Source organism: Lissotriton helveticus, chromosome 8 (assembly GCF_964261635.1).
Source record: "Lissotriton helveticus chromosome 8, aLisHel1.1, whole genome shotgun sequence".
In the NCBI taxonomy this organism is placed as follows: Eukaryota; Metazoa; Chordata; class Amphibia; order Caudata; family Salamandridae; genus Lissotriton; species Lissotriton helveticus.
In genome coordinates, this window is record NC_136069.1 from 718,626,159 (window position 1) to 718,649,216 (window position 23,058).

The 23,058-nt window shown below is 45.2% G+C and overlaps 1 protein-coding gene across 2 annotated transcripts in view; it reads left to right on the top strand.

Moving 5' to 3' along the window:
• Positions 1-23,058, top strand: part of TEX30 (testis expressed 30) — a 232,775-nt gene that overhangs the window by 54,238 nt on the left and 155,479 nt on the right. Inside the window, exon 1 of one of the 2 annotated variants that reach the window (XM_078657505.1) lies at positions 5,035-5,168. The exons of the other annotated variant lie outside the window; for it this stretch is intronic. Within the exon in view, the coding sequence (XP_078513631.1) occupies positions 5,154-5,168 (15 nt within the window). The 5' untranslated portion in view covers positions 5,035-5,153. Of the gene's footprint in view, positions 1-5,034; positions 5,169-23,058 lie in introns of those variants that run through there. 2 annotated transcript variants of the gene reach the window in all.

The window sequence follows — 23,058 nt, forward strand, 5'->3', positions numbered from 1 at the left end:
TACTCCTGGTGATGTCAACAAATACTGTGTATGCCTCTGACACCTATGCGTACAGCTAACCTCTTAGAGGTGGATCTTGTTGTTTATTGACACCATTGAGAGTGCCCAGGCAGAGAGAGTAGGGGGGCTGGGCGACTTCCACCATGGTGTGATTATGCATTTGGCAAGGAGAGCCAGATCTATAAACAGTGCCACTGTTTTGTTTTTCTTGGTTTGATGTATTAAGTCCAGCAGGTACACCTCCCTGGTGTATAAAGCGGAGTGACCTGTGCAGCACGCTAAGTGCTTTATAATTCATATCCAGTACTGGGAGAGTGATTGGCATGATCAGAACATATGAAGGAAGTCGGCATCAGGTGTGTCACAGTGGGGGCAGACAGCGTCTGTGCGATGAAAGTTAACAGTTGCTTTTATAGGGGGGGGGTTGAGGTAAGCTCTGTGTAGTACGTAATACTGAATGAGCCTGAAGCAAGTATTGCAGGGCATTAGAGCAGGGTATGCCAGGATATTCTGCCATTCTTTATCCGTACAGGAGTGGCCCAATTCGGCATTCTAGTGCTGATACTGTGTGGTTAGAGGTGTTGCAGCGTGTGTGCACAAGGAACTGGCTTACCATTGCGTCAGGTGTCGACCCTTCCCCATTAGATGTAGGAAATGGATTGTTAGGTGCATGTCTAGTACCCGATGTATGTCATCCCAGTAGGTTCCCAGCGACCAACTGCAGGAGGTGTAAGGTGCAAACTGCCCCAGGGGGAGACCAGCTTCAGCAATTAGTTCCTCCATGTAGAGAAGTGCACCATCTTGGTACAGGTCTCCCAAGCTATGCAGCCCCGCATTGTACCGGCGACCCAACTCTTGCAAAGAAGTCTCCACATCGCCCCGTGGTGTGTGAAGCAGCAGCAGCGCCGGGGCGGTAAGGTAATACTGATCAGGTGAAAATTAGACTTCTTCTGAAGCATCGATATGCGACCTGCCCTATGTGGGATTGAGGCAATGACACTGTGCCATGGGGGTTAAACAAGTGCAGTATGCGGGGCAGGTTTCATGGGAGAGAGGCAGTTGCGGTGTCCTCCAGTTGTCAATACGCCATCCATTGCGCCACCCGTTGTAGTTGGGAGGCCAGATAGTAGTGCTCAAAATAATGTTTTCAGCCTAAGGACCAGTAGTGTGGCGTAAGCCTTATAGAATTTGAGCGATAACCCATCTGGGCCTGGGGTCTTGTCAGTTGCAGGTGCCCGAATGGCTTCCTGAACCTCCTAAATTGTGATGTCTTCATTAAGTTCCTCCCTTTGTTCGAGCGATGTCCGAGGGTGGGTCATGTTTGGCAGGAAGGACTCAATCTCTTACGCCGTTGCACTAGACAACGATGTGTAAAATTAAGTATAGTGCCGCATAAATATAGCGTGTACTCCCTTTTTGCGTGTCCATGTTGAACCCAGAGTCTACAAAGATGGACACAATGGGCCGCCGCGGCTGCTCCTGGCAGGTCAGCTATGCAAGCAGCGCTCCTGCTTTGTCAGCCTCAGAGTGCGTCTTCGCAGTGTGAGCTGCATAACTGAGGCATTGTAGTCTTTCTAGTAACGCAGCACTAGGTGCTCCCTGTCCGCAGCACAGGCCGGTGCTTGTCTCTCGAGTCAGAGAAAGGTCTGTTCTACCAGTGAGAACTCTGTCAATCCAGCAGCACATGTTTAGAGCATTGCCCAGGCAGTGTCCTCTGATCGCCACCTTGAAGGTGTTCCACTCAATGAGCCAGGAGCTGGCGGTGTCCAAATTAATGTTAAAATAATCCAATAGGCAACCAGTAAGGGAAGCCCTAAACTGTAGATCTTCCAGTGCTGTTGCTTGCCCGCGCCATGTTGGGATGGGAGGAGGGCAGTAATCCCAGCATAAGCGCAGGTGTTGGAGATTATGATCCTAATGTGTCCTGCCAAGGCAGTCAGTGTGTGCAATTTGGGGATTAGACATGCTAACTAGGTCTATTCAGACATGTGGGTCGTAGGCATGAGAGTAATACATATAGACTCTGGTTAGTGTATTGCACAGGTGCCAAATGTCGATCAGGATCCAGTGCTGTAGCCAGCTTGTTAATACCTGAGCGTTCGAGAAGCCTGATCCAGCGAATGAACCCAGGACGCAACCCCATTCGAGCCATTACTTGATACAAGAATTGCCAACTCCTACTATCAAAGGCCTTCTCAATGTCAGTCACCATGACAGCAGACAACCGCGTATCCAAAAAGTCATTGTCCACGAGTGAGATGAGGCTCCGGATATTATGCGACATATGATGCCCAGGAATAAAAGCAGCTTGATCTATATGAATTAAAGAGGGCATATGGGGCAGGAGTTGAGTCACAAGAATTTGACTAAGAATTTTATAGTTCACATTGAGCATGGACAAAGGCCGGTAAGCACTGACATTTAAGGAAAGGCAACCAGGGAGAGGGCTTCACATGGAGACACCGGTAGGTGGCCTGACTTCAGAGCTGCAGAGTAAAGTTCTACTAGTTTTGGTGCCAAGCTGTCACTATATGCAGCAAAGTACTCCAGTGGCAAGCCGCCAACTCCAGGAACCTCACCATGCACCAGGTTTTTAATGGCAGCTCTAACTTCTTGTATAGTACTATATCCCCCCAAATCAACTGCATCGTCCCGTGAAAGTACCTACAGACGACTCAGGTACAGAAAACCCTCAATGTCTTGCAGTTATGGACTGGGCTCTGTGGCATAGAGGAATGTATAGAACTCTCGAAATCTAGCGTTGATGGTGGCTTGGCTATATAAAGGTTCTTCTGTGTCAGTGTGTATTTCCATTGTCAAAGACATTCTATATTTGGGTTAATAAGCCACGCTAAAAGAGAACTTGTTTTATCACTCTCTGCATGAGCACGAGCCAGATATTCCCTGTAATCAAAGCAGCGTAATCTCTCAACTCAGGCTGCAAGTAATTATTTTGCCTCAAGCAATGGATACTTAAGAGCAGGGTTTCCTGGTTTTCGTTGGTCAAGATTCCGAAGCACCTTTTCTTGAGCCTCTACCTCACCTACCAGTGTTCTACGCACCCCAACCACTTCTGCAATACAGCGACTCCTGATCACGGTCTTAAAAGCATCCCACGCAATCAAAGCGGATGTAGCAGCGGCAACGAAAGTCCCAATTATTTGGAAAGCATTGTTCGTGTTATTCAAAACATATCATTTGCAGTTTGTGGGGTTACACTGGGCAGCATGTTAGAGCCTGGAGGGAGAAGAACAGATGAAAGGCAGCCCTCAATGCTGGTGGACTTGGGGCCTTCTCCATCGGTGTCTGAGGGCTGGATGGGGTCCCGAAATGCAGCAGCTGTTTGCAGCATCCTTCTTGTCTCCTGTATAACCTGCTCCAGATCAGGGGAATGGGGCGTCTGGGAGGTATTCTTGGATAGTCAGCCACTGTGCCTCTGCCGGGCCCCACCAGCGGGTCAAGAGGCTACGGTTAGCATCTGTGGCAAGGAGGTCGCCACGCTCCCACACCCTTCTGCCCTGTCACATGCCTCTTTAGGGTCTGTAAAGAAGTGTGACATACCATCCACCTGGACCCGAAGGGGTGCCAGAAACAGGAGGGAGTACTTGTTGAGGTTAGAGGCCCTTAGTCTGCATTTAACTTCAAGGAAAGTGTGCCCGTGGCGCAGGACTACCAGTGTGTAATTAGAGAAGATCATCACTCTCATATTGTCCAATACCAGCTGTATGGCTTCCGGGCTACACAAAGTATAAGGTTGCGCTCTTTGTAATAGAGAAGACGGACCACAAGTGGTCTGGTAAGGGTACCAGAGATTGGGGAGATTGCAGCGACTGCACCCAGTGTGCCTGCTTGATCGAGAAAAAGGGCGAGAGGGCAGAAGCAGGTATGATGCTGTCGGACCATGGCTCAAGATAGGCCTCTGTGCCCTGGCCCTATGCGCTCTCAGAAAGACCTACTACGAGAACATTGTTTCTGCGTGAGCATCCTTCTGCGTCGTCTGCCCTCTCCTCCATTGTGCAGGCCCGGTCTTGCTGTGGTAAGAAAACAATGAGGTGACCCCGTGTCCCTCAGAACCTGGCTATAAATTGCAAATAAGTACAGTGGTTCAGTCGGGTATGACCACAATATTGCTTCACATTACAATTGAATCTACAGAGGACAAATTATTTCACTCTACAGACAAATGCCCAAGGAACACATTAAAAAGCAACAAGGATACAGTAACCACAAGTGAATAAGGTTTGCTGGGTGATAAGATATTTTGATATAAATTGCATAATTTATACTTGCACCCATATACACGTAATTCCTTGTAGCATAGGCGGCTACCAACACTGCGAAAGTTTAAGGTGAGTTGTGATTAAGTGACATGGTGAAGTAAGTGACACAATGAGTGCGCGATATATACAAGGTGAGTAAAAGCTTATATACAAGTTTGTAAAGGCCAGTACGAGAGAAAACACAATGACCCTGCTGCTCTCAATAATAAGTGGAGGAAATGGAACTCCAATTGGGAATCAGAGACAAATTGACATCCTACAGCCTTTCCTTTAAATATTATAAGTTTGCGTAAAAAAACAGAAAGGTACTACATCTATGCTTTGTACTCCCAGCAAGATTGGCACATAGTTCACCTAAATAAATTCTCTCACCTTGCAGTCAGAAAACGAAAAGTAACGCCAATCTCAATGTTAAAGCAATAAGCAGCAATTTCTCAGAAGACATTTGCTTTGAGCACACAGCAAATGTAATAGGATAAAGACAAAATTGAAAGGCAGCTTTATTGCTCATTCCCCTTCTGAACTCCAGCTCGGCTATATTTCATGGGCTGCTGCAGCGCCCCTATGCCAACAACGCTCGCCTACGTTCAGTAGACAGCACGCCTCTTTACAGCTCCGTAATTAACAAAATCGCTCTTTCTAATGTTTGACTCACTGTTGCTTCGCGTTAACAACGCGACTGAGGGGCCACCTTGAAACCAAGCTGCGCAGACCTAGGAAGTGACTCACTGGACGTGTTTGTCGCGCGATGATGCTTTAATGGAAGGGGGCGTTTCCCCATCCCATGCGTGCTCCTGCTGTTGAGCAGGGAAGCTGGGGCCCGTGAAGAGCAGACGCACCTGACGGTACATTTCCCTTTGTGAGCCTGGCACGATGTCGTTTACTACCGTACGTATCCAGTTTTAAATCGACGAGTTAGTTTTATTGTTTTCAACTGGGAAAGAAGCATCCCTCTTCAGTCTTACCGTGGTTAATGCCAAAAAAGCTCAAGTAGTAGAGTGGGCGGAGACATGAGCTTTTGCAAATATGAGCAGTTGCTATTGATATGGGAAAACACAAAATCACTTAAATCACGGCCACTAGACTTCTTTCCTCCCTGTATCGGCAGGCCGCAGGAGCACTATTTGCCAGTGTTCATATTTGTTTGGATGATATGTGTGGGTGTGTATGTATGTATGTATGTATGTATGTGAATGTATATATATATATATATATATATTTTTTTTTTTTAAAGAATGCGACTCCGCACCCATGCAGTATTAACGTTTCTAGTAATGTACAATTCAATAAAATATTTGAAGGTGAATATCATAATTGATTTACATAATGTATAGGCTCCCAGAACCTTTCTCTTAAAAAGTTGATTTCTTTATTAATAATCTTTTCATTTTAAAAACTTCTTTTGTTTTACCGTAGCCAACGCGTTTCATCCCACAGACTTCTGAAGGGATTCGTTTGTATGTCCTTTATGAGATTTTGTAGCCAAGTGAAACCTTCCCAGCTATGAAAGCAAGAAGACGCTTCAGAGCTTGGAATGCTATTTGTTCTACCTCCTAAGACTTCGGTATGCATGGCAGTGGCATGGCAGTGATATTCAGTGGGTGCCCTGCCGAGTCACATTCTTTTCAAATGTTAACGGAGTTTCTCCGGTATGGGAGTTTAAGACGGCTGGTCTTCTAGACTCGAGCACCCCCTCACCCTCACCCCCTCACTCCCCCCCAACCTCACACCCCCTCACTCCCCCCAACCTCACCCCCCCTCACCCCCACACCCCCTCACACCCCCTCACCCTCACACACCCTCACACCCCCTCACCCTCACACACCCTCACTCACACCCTCACCCCCCTCACAACCCTCTCACCCTCACACACCCTCATCCCCACTCACCCACCCTCAGCAGCATAGCATAACAAAACATAGCATAGCATAACAAACACAGCATAGCATAACAAAAAAAAGCATAGGATCGCAAAACATAGCATAGCATAACAATACGAAACATAGGATAGCAAAACAAAACATAGCATAGCAAAACATAGCATAGCATAACAAAACAAAGCATAGCGTAACATAACAAAGCATAACAAAACATAGCATAGTATAACAAAACAGCATAGCATAACAAAACACAACACATAGCAGAACGAGACATAGCATAACATAACAAAACAAAGCATAGCATAACAAAGCATAGCATAACAAAACAGCAAAACACGACAAAACATAGCAAAACATAGCATAGCATAACAAACACAGCATAGCATAACAAAAAAAAGCATAGGATCGCAAAACATAGCATAGCATAACAATACGAAACATAGGATAGCAAAACAAAACATAGCATAGCAAAACACAACATAGCATAGCATAACAAAACAAAGCATAGCGTAACATAACAAAGCATAACAAAACATAGCATAGTATAACAAAACAGCATAGCATAACAAAACACAACACATAGCAGAACGAGACATAGCATAACATAACAAAACAAAGCATAGCATAACAAAGCATAGCATAACAAAACAGCAAAACACGACAAAACATAGCAAAACGAAACATTACATACATAACAAAACATAGCATAGCAAAAAATAGGATAGCATAACAAAACACAACAAAACATAGCTTAGCATAACAAAACAAAGCTTAGCATAGCACATAACAAAGCTTAGCATAACAAAACATAGCATAGCAAAACATGGCATAGCAAAGCATAGCATAACAAAACAGCATAGCAAAACAAAGCATAGCATAACAAAACATAGCATAACAAAGCATAGCATAGCAAAACACATCAAAACATAGCATAGCAAAACAAATCAAAACATAGCATAGCATAACAAAACACAACAAAACATAGCATATCATAACAAAACAAAGCATACGATAGCAAAACTAAACATAGCATAGCATAACAAAACAAAGCAAAGGAAAACAAAGCATAGGATAGCAAAACATAGCATAACAAAACATAGCATAACATAACAAAACATAGCATAACAAAACGCAACAACACATAGCATAACAAAACATGGCAAAAACACAGCAAAACATAGCATAGCTTAACAAAACCTATAATAGCATAGCAAAACATAGCATAGCATAACAAAACATGGCATAGCATAACAAAAGACAACAAAGCATAGCATAACAAAACAAAGCATAGGATAGCAAGACTAAACATAGCGTAGCATAACAAAACAAAGCATAGGATAACAAAACAAAGCATAGGATAGCAAAACATAGCATAACAAAACAGCATAACAAAACATAGCATAACAAAACACAACACATAGCATAACAAAACATAGCAAAACACAAAACATAGCATAGCAAAACAAAACATATAATAGCATAGCATAGCATAACATAGCAAAGCATAGCATAGCAAAACATAGCATAACAAAACATAGCATAGCATAACAAAACACAGCATAGTATAGCATAACAAATCAAAGCATAGGATAGCAAAACATAGCATGGCAAAACAAAACATAGGATAGCAAAACAAAACATAGCATAGCATACAGCATCACTCCGCACCACCACAGCATCACTCAGGGGCACCACAACATCACTATGCGCTACCACAGCATCACTGAACGCCACAGCATCACTCGTTCGCGATCACAACATCACTCAGCGCCACCACAGCATCAATCTGTGCAACCATTCACCAACAACTGGTTCAAATATGTTCACTCAATGTTTCAAGCTTTATTACAAATGTAACAAAAAGATGTTAAAATGTCACTTCTGTTCTTGGATTTTCATCACAATAAAATACACTGAACATAATCTTCACAAACGTTATTTACAAAAGTTTAAGCTATTGCCATTATGAATTACAATAAATTTTATTTAAGTATTAATTATTTAAAAAAATTAAAAGCCATTGTTATTTGTAATATCAGTACATGTAAGTCATGTAAATACAACACATATTGCATTACAAATGCTATAGGTGTCACATTTGCGAATGTTATAACTATTGGCATTGTAAATGACAAAGCTATTAATTTCGCTATTTTCAAAAACAAAACATAAATAAAAAATTTGTCATTTACAATACCAATAGCTCAAACTTTCCTAATGCGAGACCTACTGCATTGCAAGTGCTTGTTCTAAACTGGTGTGGTGTCCATTCGTAGTGTTTTCACTGTATTACTGTATGTGTTCACAAATGCTTTACACACTGCCTCTGAGATAAGCCTGTCTGCTCGTGCCAAGCTACCAGAGGTTATTTTAGGAGTGTATCCCCCTTATCCTGACTAGAAGCAACAATCCCTATTTGGACAAAGGTACCTACCTCTGCCAACTAGAGACCCCCATTTCTAACAGTGATTATGTGGGGAAGAGCCAATTCTTGAGTAGTATATTCACTGGAAAAATCAAAGGTTGCAGTAATGTTATAGTTAGGTAAAATATTCAGTAACAACGTTTAAACTCTAAAAAACACTGACATTGACCAGTTATGTAGTTATATCATGTAACTACCTCGTCCACCCGCCATGCACAGTGATATTAATGATGTCAAAGAAGATGTCATGAGTGATGTAATATAGTTATCCGAGATTACTATAGCTGGTGAGTTTCAGTGGTTTTTAAAGGTTAAAACATTAGATTGTTACTGAACATTTCACCAAACTATAAATGTAACGAACACCAGACCTAGGGGGTCAGGGTATTCATAGCCTTCCCCTTTGTGTCTTTTTCAGGTTTTTTTTAGGACTCTGGACGAGTCACAAGTCCTAAGATGGCCACCACCACTTCCTGTTTGAGGTGGTGGCAGCCAAGCACATCTCAGTTTGAGATCTGTCGGGATCCGCGGAGTTCCCCGTGCCAAGACATACAACGTTTTGAGCATTAATTGCTTAAAAACTACTGAACGGATTCACATCCAAACACAAGAAGAACTTCTTCTGGACTTAGATATAGCTTTCTGTCAAATTTGGTGTAAATTTGTTCCGCGGTTTTGGCTGTAGCTGTGTCTAAGGTTCCTATGGAAAAATGATTTGGTAAAACGCATTGTAAACTAGGCAAGAAGAGCACTTTTTTGAAAAGTTTCATGGAGGTTCTTTAAATGTCACCAAAGTTATGAGCACCACAAAAAATGCATTTCCTATGGAAACATGATCTAACTAACTACCCGGGAGCGACCGCTACTGGGATATATAGATATATATATATATATATATATATATATATATATATATATATATATATATATATATATATATATATATATTTTTTTTTACCTTAAACATACGTTCAATGCGTTTGTGCAAAGGCTGTTTTCCAGATATCTCTCACTCTCACTGTGTGTGTGTGTGTGTGTGTGTGTGTGTATATGTATATGTATGTATGTGTGTGTATATATATATATATATATATATATATATATATATATATCGCCACTCACTCGAATTTCGTCGGGAGTCAAAGATAGACGGCACTCCAAGTCAGATTTTTAATCAGAAAGATTTATTTGGCAGACCCCCTGCCCCCTTAGACATACGCGTTTCACCCGTTGGGCTTCGTAAAAAAAAAATATATATATATATAATATAATATACGATGTACAGGACGCATTTCTCCTGTTCACGGCCCGGCAGACACTCATTTCACGGAGGTTGGGATGTGAAAGGGGACTCAAGGAAGCGGCATCTATGGACGTCAAGGCTATTTTAAAACCGGACACTCTGCGTCCAGCCCTGCGCAGCAAGTTCACATCTGGACTGATTTCGATTCCACCCCCAATCATCAGTGACCGCAAGGTGATTTCTGGGAGTTGTGGTTCCTACACTACTCCCGCGGCTATTTTGGTCATGTGATGGGGAGGTGCCATAGCTCCCACCCATGGGAGTGTGCAGGACTATTAAGGACTCAGGTGGGGCAGCACCTTGATTACACAGCGGCATCCGACGAAGGCTCATGGGAGCCGAAATGCATCATGCCATATGCCGTTCCAATAAAGCGGCTCCAAAGTATTTCCCCTGTGTGACCTCTACCTTTCGTGATTGGAGGGGTTTTGGGTGTATATATATATATATATATATATATATATATATATATATATATACTGACAAAAACCATAGTTTCAGGGGCGTTATAGTTAGCTGGACATTTCCCTCGTACAAAACCATTGAAATTCCCCCGTTATAGTTAGTTCAGCTAACTATAACTCGCGCGCCCGCAATGCACTGCTGATGACATCACATATTACATCACTCATGACATGATCAGTGACATCACTCATGACATCACTGATGACATCTCAAATGACATCACTGATGACATCATCCTTGTGATAGAGTGGCAGACCTCCTCTCACACTAATATAACCTTTGATACACACATACAAAAATAGAAACAAACATTTTCAAAACAATGGACATACCAATACCAGTTACAACAACCTATTCAGTAATTCTAAGATCTACATACATAGCCACTCATCCACCAATATGTAAATGTAAATGTAGTTGAGCTTATATAGCGCACAGCTACCCGCAGTGGGTTTCCCGGCGCTTGCTTAGGGAACCCTTCCTGGTATTCCCCTGTGAGATAGCAGGGTATCCACAAGGTGAAAGTCAGGCATCCCGCCGCGAGGGGCTGTTGTGGAGATTAAGCAAGCTATTGCCCAGAGTCGCAGAGTGTGAACCCGTGAGTCGAGGAGGCACCGGGGCGAGAATTATCGAGTCCGTGGAATTTTTAGCCCAAGACCCGCCGAGGCGGGGAATTGAACCCTGGTCCAGGACCGGTCTCAGCTTCCGGGTCTGCCGCCTCTAACCCCTGAGCCACACTTCTTCACAATAGTCTTATATAGTCACTCCTACATGTACTCACTCATCATATGTACTCATACACCTATACATCCTGTTACACACCACCACTCATCCATAGTTACTCACACACATAGTCGCTCATGCTAATAAAGAATCAAACATCCATTTACTTGCATATACAGTTATACACACACCACCACACTTACTTCTGCAAAAACTTACACGTACTTACTCTTTTGAACAATCACGTATAGAAACACATACTTATTCATACAGGAACTCTTCCAATCTCTCACTCTCACATATACTCACTTATATACACCAGTACTCACATAAACGAGTTTAAAATATATGTAGTTACTTATAAAGACACTATTGAGACAGTCATTCACTCACTAACACACCCATACACACACTCATGTGGGGGCATTTCCTTTATTTATTTATTTGACTTGTTTTATAATTGGAGAGGGGGGCTGCGTGGCCCCCCTCCTAGGCCCACTAATAGCCCCGGGGCTGGCCCTCTCCGTTGGGGACCGTGGGGGGGGTCCCCAATCCTCCCACGGTCCCGCTGGCTCCCCGCCTCCTGCTGGAGCCAGCATTGCTTTTACACATGGGGAGCTGCTAAGATGCAGCTACCCGTGTGGAAAAACAATCGTTTTTGGTTTTTGGAAGAGCGAGCAGGTTTCCTGCATTCTCTTCAAAAAACCAATGCTGTTTGCAATAGCAGGGCGTGAGCCGCGAGGATCCTGCCCTGCCATAGCAAACTACAGTGTCTCAGGGGTGGGCACCCCGGGACACTGCAGGAGCCGGCCCTGGGGGGTGGCGGTCCCCGGGGCCATGACAGGGCTCCAGGAGGGGGCCGCACTGCCCCCCTCCCAACTTTATAAAAGCCCCGGGGAGGTGGTGGTCCCCGGGGCGTGTGGGGGGGGCTCGAGCCCCCACACAGGTTTTTTGTTTTGTTACATTTTTTAAAAACACAAGGCCCGGGGGTGGCGGTCCCCGGGGCTTGGGGCGGCCTTTGAGCCCCCCACCCATTTATTACGAAGCCCCGGGGGTGGCGGTCCCCGGGGCTGGGGGGGGCTGTGAGCCCCCCCACATATTTTCATAAAGGCCCGGGGGGTGGCGGTCCCCGTGGCTGGGAGCCCCTCTGGGCCCCCTATTACAATTAAAATATTGCCCCGCGCTTGTTTTTTTTCTCTGCAGGATCCGCGCAACCTGCGCGGATTTTGTCGATTTAAAAAAATGTATATATATTTTTGGGCCCTGGGGGTCCTTGTGGGACCCCCTAAGCAGGGTCAGGGTGTTTCTATTCTGCTCCCTTTTTTCGTTTTGCGCACTTGTTTTACTGATTTCTTGTGCCTCGGTTCTACCGAGGCACAAGATGGCTGCCAACACTTCCTGGTTTGGAGTGTTGACAGCCAATTAGCATAAAACTCGTGCTAATTGGCTGTCAACACTCCAAACCGGGAAATGTTGGCAGCCATCTTGTGACTCGGTAGAACCGAGGCACAAGAAAACAGGGCAAACAAAGGTGAAAAAAAAGAAAAGGGGGTAGGGTAGAAACACCCTGACTCCCTAGGCCTGCTCAGGTGGTCCCACAAGGGCCCCCAGGGCCAAAAAAAGCATTTTAAAAAAAAAGAAAACCGCGGAATGCGCTGGGTGCACGAATCCGGACGAAATTTTCCTCGCTTCGTTAATTTTAAGCCCCCGGGTGGGCCAGGTCCCGGGGGGGTTTTGGTAAATGTACAGCGGGGGCCCCCGCAGCCCCGGGGACCGCCACCTCCCCGGGGCTCTATTTTTTAAATAAAAAAAACCTGTGTGGGGGGGCTCGAGCCCCCCCCACACTCCCCGGGGACCACCATCTTCCTGGGGCACTAACTGTTTAAATACGGGGGTCCATTTTGGACCCCCGAGCCCCAGGGACCACCACCTCCCCGGTTATTTGGAACAGTTGGGAGGGGGCTGTACAGCCCCCCTCATGGAGCCTCTGATGGCCCTGGGGACCGCCACCCCCAGGGCTGGATCCTCCAGTGTCCCTGGATGCCCACCCCCGAGATACTGCTGTTTGCTATGTGTGTGTCTGTGTGAGCACGTCTCCCGCCCTACCATAGCAAACTCTGATTTGGATTTTGGAAGAGAGAGCAGGGAAACCATCCAAAATCCAAAGCAGATTGCTTTTCCACACGGGGAGCTGCATGTTAGCAGCTCCCCATGTGGAAAAGCAGTGCCGGCTTCCGCAGGACGCGGGGACCCAGAGGGACCTTGGGGGCATTGGGGCTCCCTCCATGGTCCCTAACGAAGTGGCTAGGCCCCGGGGGATGGGGTCCCCAAGGCGAATATAAATTACTGGTAGGAGCCTGGCTATTTTATCCAAAAATTTGGAGTCGCAACCCTAGCGCGGTGCTCAGCGTGGCCCCCTGGTGTGAACACGAGGGGTGCACGGCCCACTGGTGTGAACGCGAGCAGTGCGCGGTTCCCAGCGCCAGCCCCTGGTGGGTTTCGCATACACAGCACGCACAGAGAACGCACCCGACGCAAGTCAGCGAAAATATATTTGACATTGATATATTAATTATTACGAGTAGAAATATATAATTTTTCTAATTCGTTTAGATAATCTGTTCCCCTGATATGTACATTAAAGTTACATACATATAGTTTTACAGTATAAAAACATTTACGGAAGTCGCACACCCAGCGCGCCCCAGCACGTTTATGATGTCACGCGAGTCCCGCCACTGCGCAGATGTTGCGTACCATAATACGTACGTGACGCGAATAAGTGGGACTAGGAGTTGCGCACATCACGTGATGTTATACATATATGACGTAATTCGAAACTACGCAGCCTTCGCAGACCGTACACGGATCCTTCACGACTTTTCCAATATGGCGGCTGGAATACGCGCACCCGCCGTGTTAGGTGCGCGTTTGGGGGGGGGGAAAATTAAGACAAAGGACATTACATAATTATATATATTTTTTTTTTTAAACTTTATTATTAATAGGAAGGAATAGTGAGTAGTCAGTTTTACACATTCAAAAGGTAACTGTGACAGTTTTACATTTCAACATTCATAAACATCAAGTATCCTCTGCTTATTCAGGATTACTGTATAGGTACCATTTAAGTCTCACGGACATATTAATAGACGGTTCGTACATTTATATTGTATTCTTCTATCTACCCCCCTGCCATGTATAATGTAACGTCATCATCACTTTTAATAATACAGAAACAACAAACTCCCCTTCCCCCCCCCCTTCCCCCCCAACCATGTGTCATCATTGTCATTTTGTTTCCACCCCTTCCTCCACATCCTCAGTCTCCCGGTGTGCATGGTGGTAGCTAGCCAGGTCTATGCCAGTAATGTCATAACATAGTGTGCTGAGGTGTATTCCCCTTAATTTTCATTAGCCCTCTTCCTCCTCTGAGTCTGGGTCTTCTCCCTCCGGTAAGGGGTCACAAATCTCCCCCCTGTACATATTCCATGCCGTCCACACCTTGTTCCACTTGCGCGGCGCCGCACGCAGTACATACACTGCCCTTTCCGTTATCATTAGCATGTCCAGGTTTTTGGCCCATCTACTTGCGGTGGGTAGTTCTGTTGCGCCCCATTTCTGTGCTATGTCCCGCTTGGCCACAGTTATAGCCAGCGTTGCCCAAATTAATTCATACCTGCCTAGGTCGTTGGGGTCCCAGATATTTAAAAGGCACTTGCGTGGTTCAGGTAGTATCGTGTGTTTGAGGGCTTGGGAGATCGAGCGCATTATTCGTCTCCAGAATTCCTGTATTTGTGGGCAGTCCCAGAGTGTGTGAAGCAGTGTTCCTTCTTCCCCGCAGCCTCTCAAACAAAAGGGATGTGGTGCTCTCTGTATTTTATGCAGCAGCGTTCTGGTATAGTAGATGCGGTGCAGGATTTTAAGTTGCACCAGCCTGAGCTTACTGGAGATCCCCACCTCTTTCGGGGAGGCCAGCGCCTCATTCCATTCAAATTCATCTGTCCCGCCTAATTCTCCCTCCCATTTTTCTTTAAGTTTCAATGTTGGATCTTTGAGATTATTGACCAATTTTTTATATGTGAGGGAGGTAGCGCTTTGGACCATGAATTCTGTTAACAGTCTATCCTCTAGCGGGGATGATTCCGGCAGCTCGGTGCCCGCAGGAATCGCCCGCAGTAACGCGTGCCTAATTTGCACATATCTGAACGTTTCTGTAGGTCCAAGGTTATACTGTTGTTGTAGGTGTGAAAATGGCACTACCGTGTCTTTGTCCCAGAGATCCCCTACCGTGGAGATGCCTATGGAGTCCCACCGCCCGAATCCCACACAGCTTCTGAGGTTCCCAAATGTCTTTGTGTCCCACAAGGGTGTCATTTTGGTGATACGTCCTGTCCACCCCAACCGGGCCTGTGCCATGTGCCATAGAGTCGCCGTGTGTTTGGTCGGGCCGAGTAGGGTTTTAAGTTGCGATTTATTGTAGAGTACAGACAGCATGCATTCCGTCCCAAGCTGCGTCCAGTCCGCCCGGTAGGCCGGGTCGTCTTTTGGGGCGTGGATCCAGTAGTTTATGATTTTAAGTTGAGCCGCCCAGTAGTACAGTTGGATGTTGGGGAGCGCTATACCCCCCTCATACCAGCCTTTAACCAATTTTTCGTACGCTATGCGCGCTGGGCCAGTGTCCCAGAGTAAGGCAGTGACTAACGCTACTATCTGCTTGAAGTATCGCGGCGGGACTAGATATGGGGTATTTTCTAGGACATAGAGGAGCCTCGGGAGCGCCATCATTTTGTATAACGCTGCCCTACCCAGCAGGGTCAATGGGAGTGCCGCCCAATGCTTGACGTCCGCCCGCAGGCGATCCATAGGTGGTTTTAGGTTACTGGCAAAGAAGTCCGCCTCCGTGTTCGTGACTACAATACCTAAGTATTTGAAGGAGACCGCCGTCGTAAGCAACGGACAGCCATCCTGCAACCTCGGTGCCGGGCCTTTCAGTGTGTATACGATGGATTTCGACCAATTTAGTGTGTAACCTGACGTGTGCCCATGGTCGTTACAGAGATCTAACAGGGCCGGGATGCCGGTATCGGGTGCAGTCATGTAGACGAGCATGTCGTCTGCATATAATGAGACTTTGTCCTCCCATCCCTCCTCCCATTTAATGCCTGCAAATAAGGGCGTAGACCTGATCTGGATAGCCAGGGGCTCAAGCACCAGTGCGAAGAGTAAGGGAGATAGGGGGCAGCCCTGTCTAGTCCCCCTGCCCAACACAAATCTCGGTGATATGTGGCCGTTGGCCACCACCTGTGCGACTGGATTCTTATAAAGCAGCCGCACCCATGCAATATATTTCGGCCCAAGTCCCACGCGTTCTAGCACTTGAAAGAGATATTCCCACTCCACAAGGTCGAACGCCATTTTAGCATCGAGAGAGAGAATCGCTGCCTGTTCCGAGAGGAGGTGCGCACGGGCCAGTACATTATGCACTCTCCGGAGGTTCATCGCAGTGCTCCGGTGAGGCATAAAGCCCGACTGGTCAGGGTGGATCAGGGTGCCGAGGTGGGGCAGTAAGCGGGTGGCTAGAAGTTTAGCCAATATCTTGGCCTCAATATTCAGTAATGATATCGGGCGATACGAGGTACACTCAGTCGGGGGTTTCCCCGGTTTGGGTATCGCCACAATTGTGGCCGTGCGATGATCCAGTGGCAATTTTGCTTTGTCCCTGCTGTCCAAATACATGGCCAGCAATGGGGTACTGAGTTCTGGAGCCATGGACTTATACCATTCTACTGGAATTCCGTTCGGGCCTAGTGCTTTTCCAGACTGTAACGCCTGGATTGCCAGCTGAATTTCTTCCACCGTCGGGTCTATTTCCAGGGTATCTCTATCCTCCTGCGAGATGCTGGGGATAGTAATGTCCGCTAGAGTTGCTGCTGCCATTTGCTGTGTGACTGTCCTGTCTGGTGTATATATTGTTTGATAGCGTCGTGCCAGTGTGCAAACTATATCTTCTGGGTGTGTCAGTTTCCTCCCATCCTCTGATTCTAAGCTCTGAATACCCCTCGCACCATTCCCTCTTTTATCTAGCCACGCCAGCATTCGACCCGCCTTATCGCCCACGTCATATATTCTATGTTTAGTATTAGCTATGTATCCCTTCTCTGTCGTTTTAAGGTGGGCTAGGTATTGTTGTTGCCGAATCATGAGAGTGTGTGTCGTGGCTGGGGATGGGTCTTTCATGTGTGCAGTACTGGCGGCGTTAACCGCCAGTTCTAAGTCTGTGAGTTCCTTTCTGGAATCCCGTTTGTACCCCGTTATTGTTGCAATGGCCGCCCCCCGGAGGACCGCCTTGTATGCTTCCCATAATATGGACGGTGATGTCACCGTGCCTGTGTTTTCTTCAAAATACTGTGTCGTCACCAGTTTGAGTTTTTTCCGAATCTTGGGGATTTTCAAAAAATTGGGGTAAATCGGGTAGAGCCGTGCACATCTTTTCCCCCCGGTGGTGATTGACAGAACAAGTGGAGAATGATCAGAGATCCCCCTGGGCAGAACGTCCACCTTTTCCACCATTTCCAGCCCAAACCCCAGTGCCATAAAGTAGTCTATCCGGGATAAGCTATTATGCACAGCTGAGTAGTAAGTGTATTGAGTGTCCCCGGTATGTAAGTGGCGCCAGAGGTCTGTAAGGCCTAGGGCTTCTACAAAGTCCGAGAGTGGTGCATTACCCCGAGGTCGGGCCCTAGAGGGAAAGGTGTCCTTAAGTGGGTCTATGATTGCATTAAAATCACCCCCAATAATCGTATCTCCATCAGGGAGGTCAAGGAGAAACTTGCCTAGTGCAGGCAGGGCTACTGAGTGTAGTGCTGGGGGAATATACACCGATACCACGTTGAAGGATCTGCCCTCCCATTGACCATGGACCGCAGCAAAACGACCCTGGTCGTCTGCCATTCGGCTGGTTATGATGAAGGAGGACGAATTCTTTACCAGGACACCCGTGCCCCTGGAACCGGTGGTGAATTCCGCGTGTATCGCCATTGTGTAGCCACGCCTATCAAGTGCTTTGCAGGTGGACCCCATGAGGTGGGTTTCTTGTAGGAGGACCAAGTCCGGGCTGTGTCGTTTTATGGCCTGCAGTACCAGACCTCTTTTGATTTTATCACCCAGGCCTCTGACATTCCATGTTAACATGCGCAGTGGGGATATCCCCACAGTGGCGGGGGAGCCCTCAGCGGGCGTGACGTTAAGTGGCCTGGCCATGGAGCCGGTAAGAGAGACTTGCACCTAGCACGTCCCCAGGGCTAGCATACGTGTCGTTCCGTGTCAATCTGCGTAGGAGACATGTGAGTGCCGGGGTGACAGTACAACGTGAATGCTGAATGATGACTATGAACAATAACATAAACACTAACATGAAAACTGTGTTCCCATCCCCCCACCCTGCTACCCTGCTCCACGGACCAACCCCCGCCCGTATCCCCAACTTTGCAGAGTGCTTTAGTCCTCCCCCAGACATCTTACTTGCTCGTAGGGTCGGTGAGTTCCTTACGTACATAATTATATTTTAAAAAAAACTTATTATAAAATATCCCAGTTTCAAAATGATTCTTTTTTTTTTTTATTACAAATTTACAAATAAAAAACCCAAGAAATTCAGTAAAAAAAAACATAGGTATAACCATTATACTTAAAAATTAACATTTTAAAAAACTTTTGAAATTCACTGAAAAAAACATAGGTTCCAGAGACGTTATAGTTAGAAATTAGCATTTAAAAAACCATAGAAATTCAATAAAAACATAGGTTTCAGGGTTGTTATTGTTAGTTGGACATTTCACTCTTACAAAACCAATGAAATTCCCCGTTATAGTTAGTTGAGCTAACTATAACTTGTGTGCCCGCAATGCACTGCTGATGACGTCCTGACATGGTCAGTGACATCACTCATGACATCTCAAATGACATCATCCTTGTGATCGAGTGGCAGTCCTCCTCTCATCCTAATATAACCTTTGATATACACACACACTCAAAAATACAAACAAACATTTTCAAAACAATGGACATACCAATACCAGTTACAACATACCCATTCAGTAATTTCAAAGTCTACACACACATCCACTCATTCACCAACAGTCCTATACAGTCACTCATACATGCACTCACTCCTCATATGTACTCATACACCTATACATACTGTTACACCTATACATACTGTTACACACCTCCACTCATCCATAGAGTTACTCACACACGTAGTCACACATGCAAACAAAGTATCAAAAATCAAGTTACTTGCATATACAGTTATACACTCACCACCACACTTACTTCTACAGAAACTTACACGTACTTACTCTCTTAACCACTTGGATGCTGAGCCCCTGGTACCACTTCAATGTAATTTCCATTGAAATCAATGGAAACTCCATGACGAGCTGAGCTCGTCATGAGCGTCGAAGGACAATCACTTATAGAAACACATACTTATTTATACAGGAACTCTTCCATGCTCTCAATCTCACATATATATACACCAATACACCCATATATTAGTTTAAAACATATGTAGTTACTCATAAAGACACTATTGAGACAGTTATTCACTCACCAACACACCCATGCACACACTCATCCACCCATACAGACCTGCACACATGCCGTCTTCAACACATACAAACAGTGAGTCACTCATTCATGCATCTATGCACTAAGTAATAACCCCCACCGAACCATACAGACACTCAGACACTCATACTGATACTCAAAATACCAACTAATAATCCATATAGACACTCATATACCCACTCACCAACCCATGCAGCCACTTATACACAAAGTGAGAGACTGATACAGGAATTAACATATGTAAACATTACTCATTAACCTTTGTATTCACTAAGATACTCTTTATCAGTCAGTTATACAATCAATTTTACACAAACAAAATTGTCCATTTAGACACTTATATACCCATTTATTCTTCCATCGACCTTGAGATATACATATATAAAACATTTAATTTTCAGAAAAACACACATTCACTGGATGATGGCATCAGTGATGTCATCAGTGATGTCATTTGAGATGTCATCAGTGATGTCACTGATCATGTCATGAGTGATGTAATATGTGACGTAATCAGCAGTGCATTCCGGACGCGCAAGTTATAGTTAGCTCAACTAACTAACGGTGAATCTCATTGGTTTTGTTAGAGTGACCAACTAACTAAAACAACCCTGAAACCTATGTTTTTGTTAGTGAATATATATAAACACTCACTGAAAAAAACAAAGGTGACCGGGACATGAAAGTTAAGTTGATGTTTTACCCACACAAAACCATAGATATTAAGCAGTTCCAGTTATACTTCTAGTTAGACTCCTATGTTAAGAAACTATACCTCATGGCCTTAAGTTACTTAACTGCACGAGTTATAGATTTTTCAGAAAAGTATAAGTATAACTGCTGAATTTCTATGGTTTTGTGTGTGTACGTTAATACAACCTCCACCACACATGGCCTTCGGCTTATGTGTCAAAGCACATAGGGGGTCAGGATACAGGTATCCTGACCTCATAGGCCACTGATGACCCTCACCCACTGATACCCCCGCCGTGCACTGCCAAAGGCCGTAAGCAGAATGGGGTTTGATGCATGCGGGGTTGGCTGCAGGGCCAGGCCATAGGCCAGTGATGACATCATCCAAGCTTCTTTTGTTTACATTACTCTACAAAGGAGTAAGGCATTAGAGGTAGGAAAGTAAGTGGAAAACAGCTCAGAATAATGTGAAGCACCATTTATGCCATTACACGTACAACCCCCTTAGGTGAAGCAAGTTTCTGTTATGTGCAACATTGAGCCAACATTGAGCCTATACCTTACGATTCAGGGGTAACCGAGCTCATGGTGACATCAACCACTCATGGACGGGTAATCCCTGCTGCACACGGTGTTCAATCTGTATACAACTATTCAGCGAAAATCAACTTCCTCCAGACACTCAAGCTGTGTTACATAAGTAATGCCCTACTACACATAGCCTTTAGACTTATCACAGTTAGTGAACCTCTCATGAGAAATGAAGTGGACATGAGTGGAAAAGTGGGTACTATAAACAGTGTATGCCCGAATCAGAGAGTTTATACTGTATCACACTGTGTACAGACACCCAAACTCTCAGATTGTTAAACAGTATCTAAGAAGAACCCTGTTTACTTTGTGCAAAACCTCTCCCAAGAGAGACTTCTCACTGTAAGCACCCAAGTCCCGAAGGTGCTAAAGGTCATACTACCCACACTCATTATGCTCTGCGGAAAATGTTATGGATAGGTCAGCTTTGGTGACTTATCAAACACCTGTTGCACACATTCGCCTGTCCTATATAGAAATTAGCATGCTGAGACAATTCCCTTAAAATACCCAAGGGTGCTTACAATACTCAGCATTTACTACAAACAATTCTTGCACTGCTACAAACATTTTTTTTTAAGAAAAAACTTGTATGAGAGTAAATGGGCACTTGCAAACAATGTTAGCCTAGTACACAAACATTCATAATTTGCTGTGCATGTCACCTCGAGTAACTCTCAGACAGCTGGGTTTCTAAGAGGACTTTGATGCCACTCCCCCTTTCTGCACCACTCTGCAAATGCTCCTCCTGCTGCGCTGCTGGTTGGGGAATGAATTCCACTTTACTCCTGAGGGCCTCAGGACTAAAGTGGACTTCTTCCCCCAACCAGTAGTGTGCCAGGAAGCACGTCTGCACAGTGGTGGAGAAAGGGGGCGCAGCCTCTGACGACTTCTCAGCAATCCAGCTGTGTGAGTCTTATTGGAGGTAACAGGAGGACTAGTTGGCCGGCAAGGACCCTCAATAGCAAAGGGAACTTCATTCCCCCACTAGAAGTGCTCCAGAATATGCATTTGCAGAGTGGTGGAGAAAGGGGCTGTGGTCTCCGGTAACCTCTCAGTAATTCTGCTATGTGGGGGTTTACTGGAGGTTACAGATGGGGTAGTTGACCCTCCTGGGTGCTGTGGGCATATAGAGGGCGCTGGGGGAGCATGAACAGGCTTGCTCCAGAATTTTTGGATGTAAAAAAAAAACTCTTCTCTCCTCCATACATGCCACAATTTTCAAACTGGTAAGTGGGTGATTTAAAAAAAACAAAGTAGGGAAATTACTTTGCCCATAGGATTATATTGTTACAAAGGTAATTTTATGCGGGAGACACCTAAAATAAAGCCACTCCTTGATTAGGTCTTTTGGCATGTATGGTCCTCCAGCAGTGCTCCCTCAGCCTCTTTTTTAGCAGCTGCTGTTTCTCAAAAGGCTGATTAGGCTCCTACCCTTGTTTTTGGTATAGGAAAGCCCAATAAACTAAATCAACCTAAGAAAAGTAGAAAAGTGTAAGCAAACCTTTTCTACTTTTCTAGGCATGTGGGCAAAGATCTGCTGTGGTAATGAAAAAAGTTGAGCAGGAAATAAGTTGGTGTTTCTGAAACTATAAAAAAAAATTCCCCTGTATTTCAGTGTAAGCCTAATAAGATTTGGGATGGCTCATAACATCACACATAGCACTATCCAAAGTTTCAAATATTCTTCTCTGTCACGCCCACAACTAATAACCTCCACCTGACCATTGGTTCTGTCGGCTGAGAAACAAACTTCATGGAGGGAAATGCTGAATTTGGGTTTATATTGGACTCTTGACAATTGTGCAATTGGCACTAGCAAACTCTCATTTTGTAAATACATCAGTAAAGGGATTACTAAGAAGATAGATGAGGCTGTGAAGGGAGTACGGCAACAATCTAGAATAGATGCTGGGCCGAATAAAGGTTACATCTGGCATGTATGTGAATTAATGAGTATGTGGCAACCGTGTAAATGGTGGGGGTGAAGAAACTGATTAAATTTCAAGACTGTAGGCTTGATTATTACTTGTTTACTGTTAATCCTCTAGCAGCAACATACAT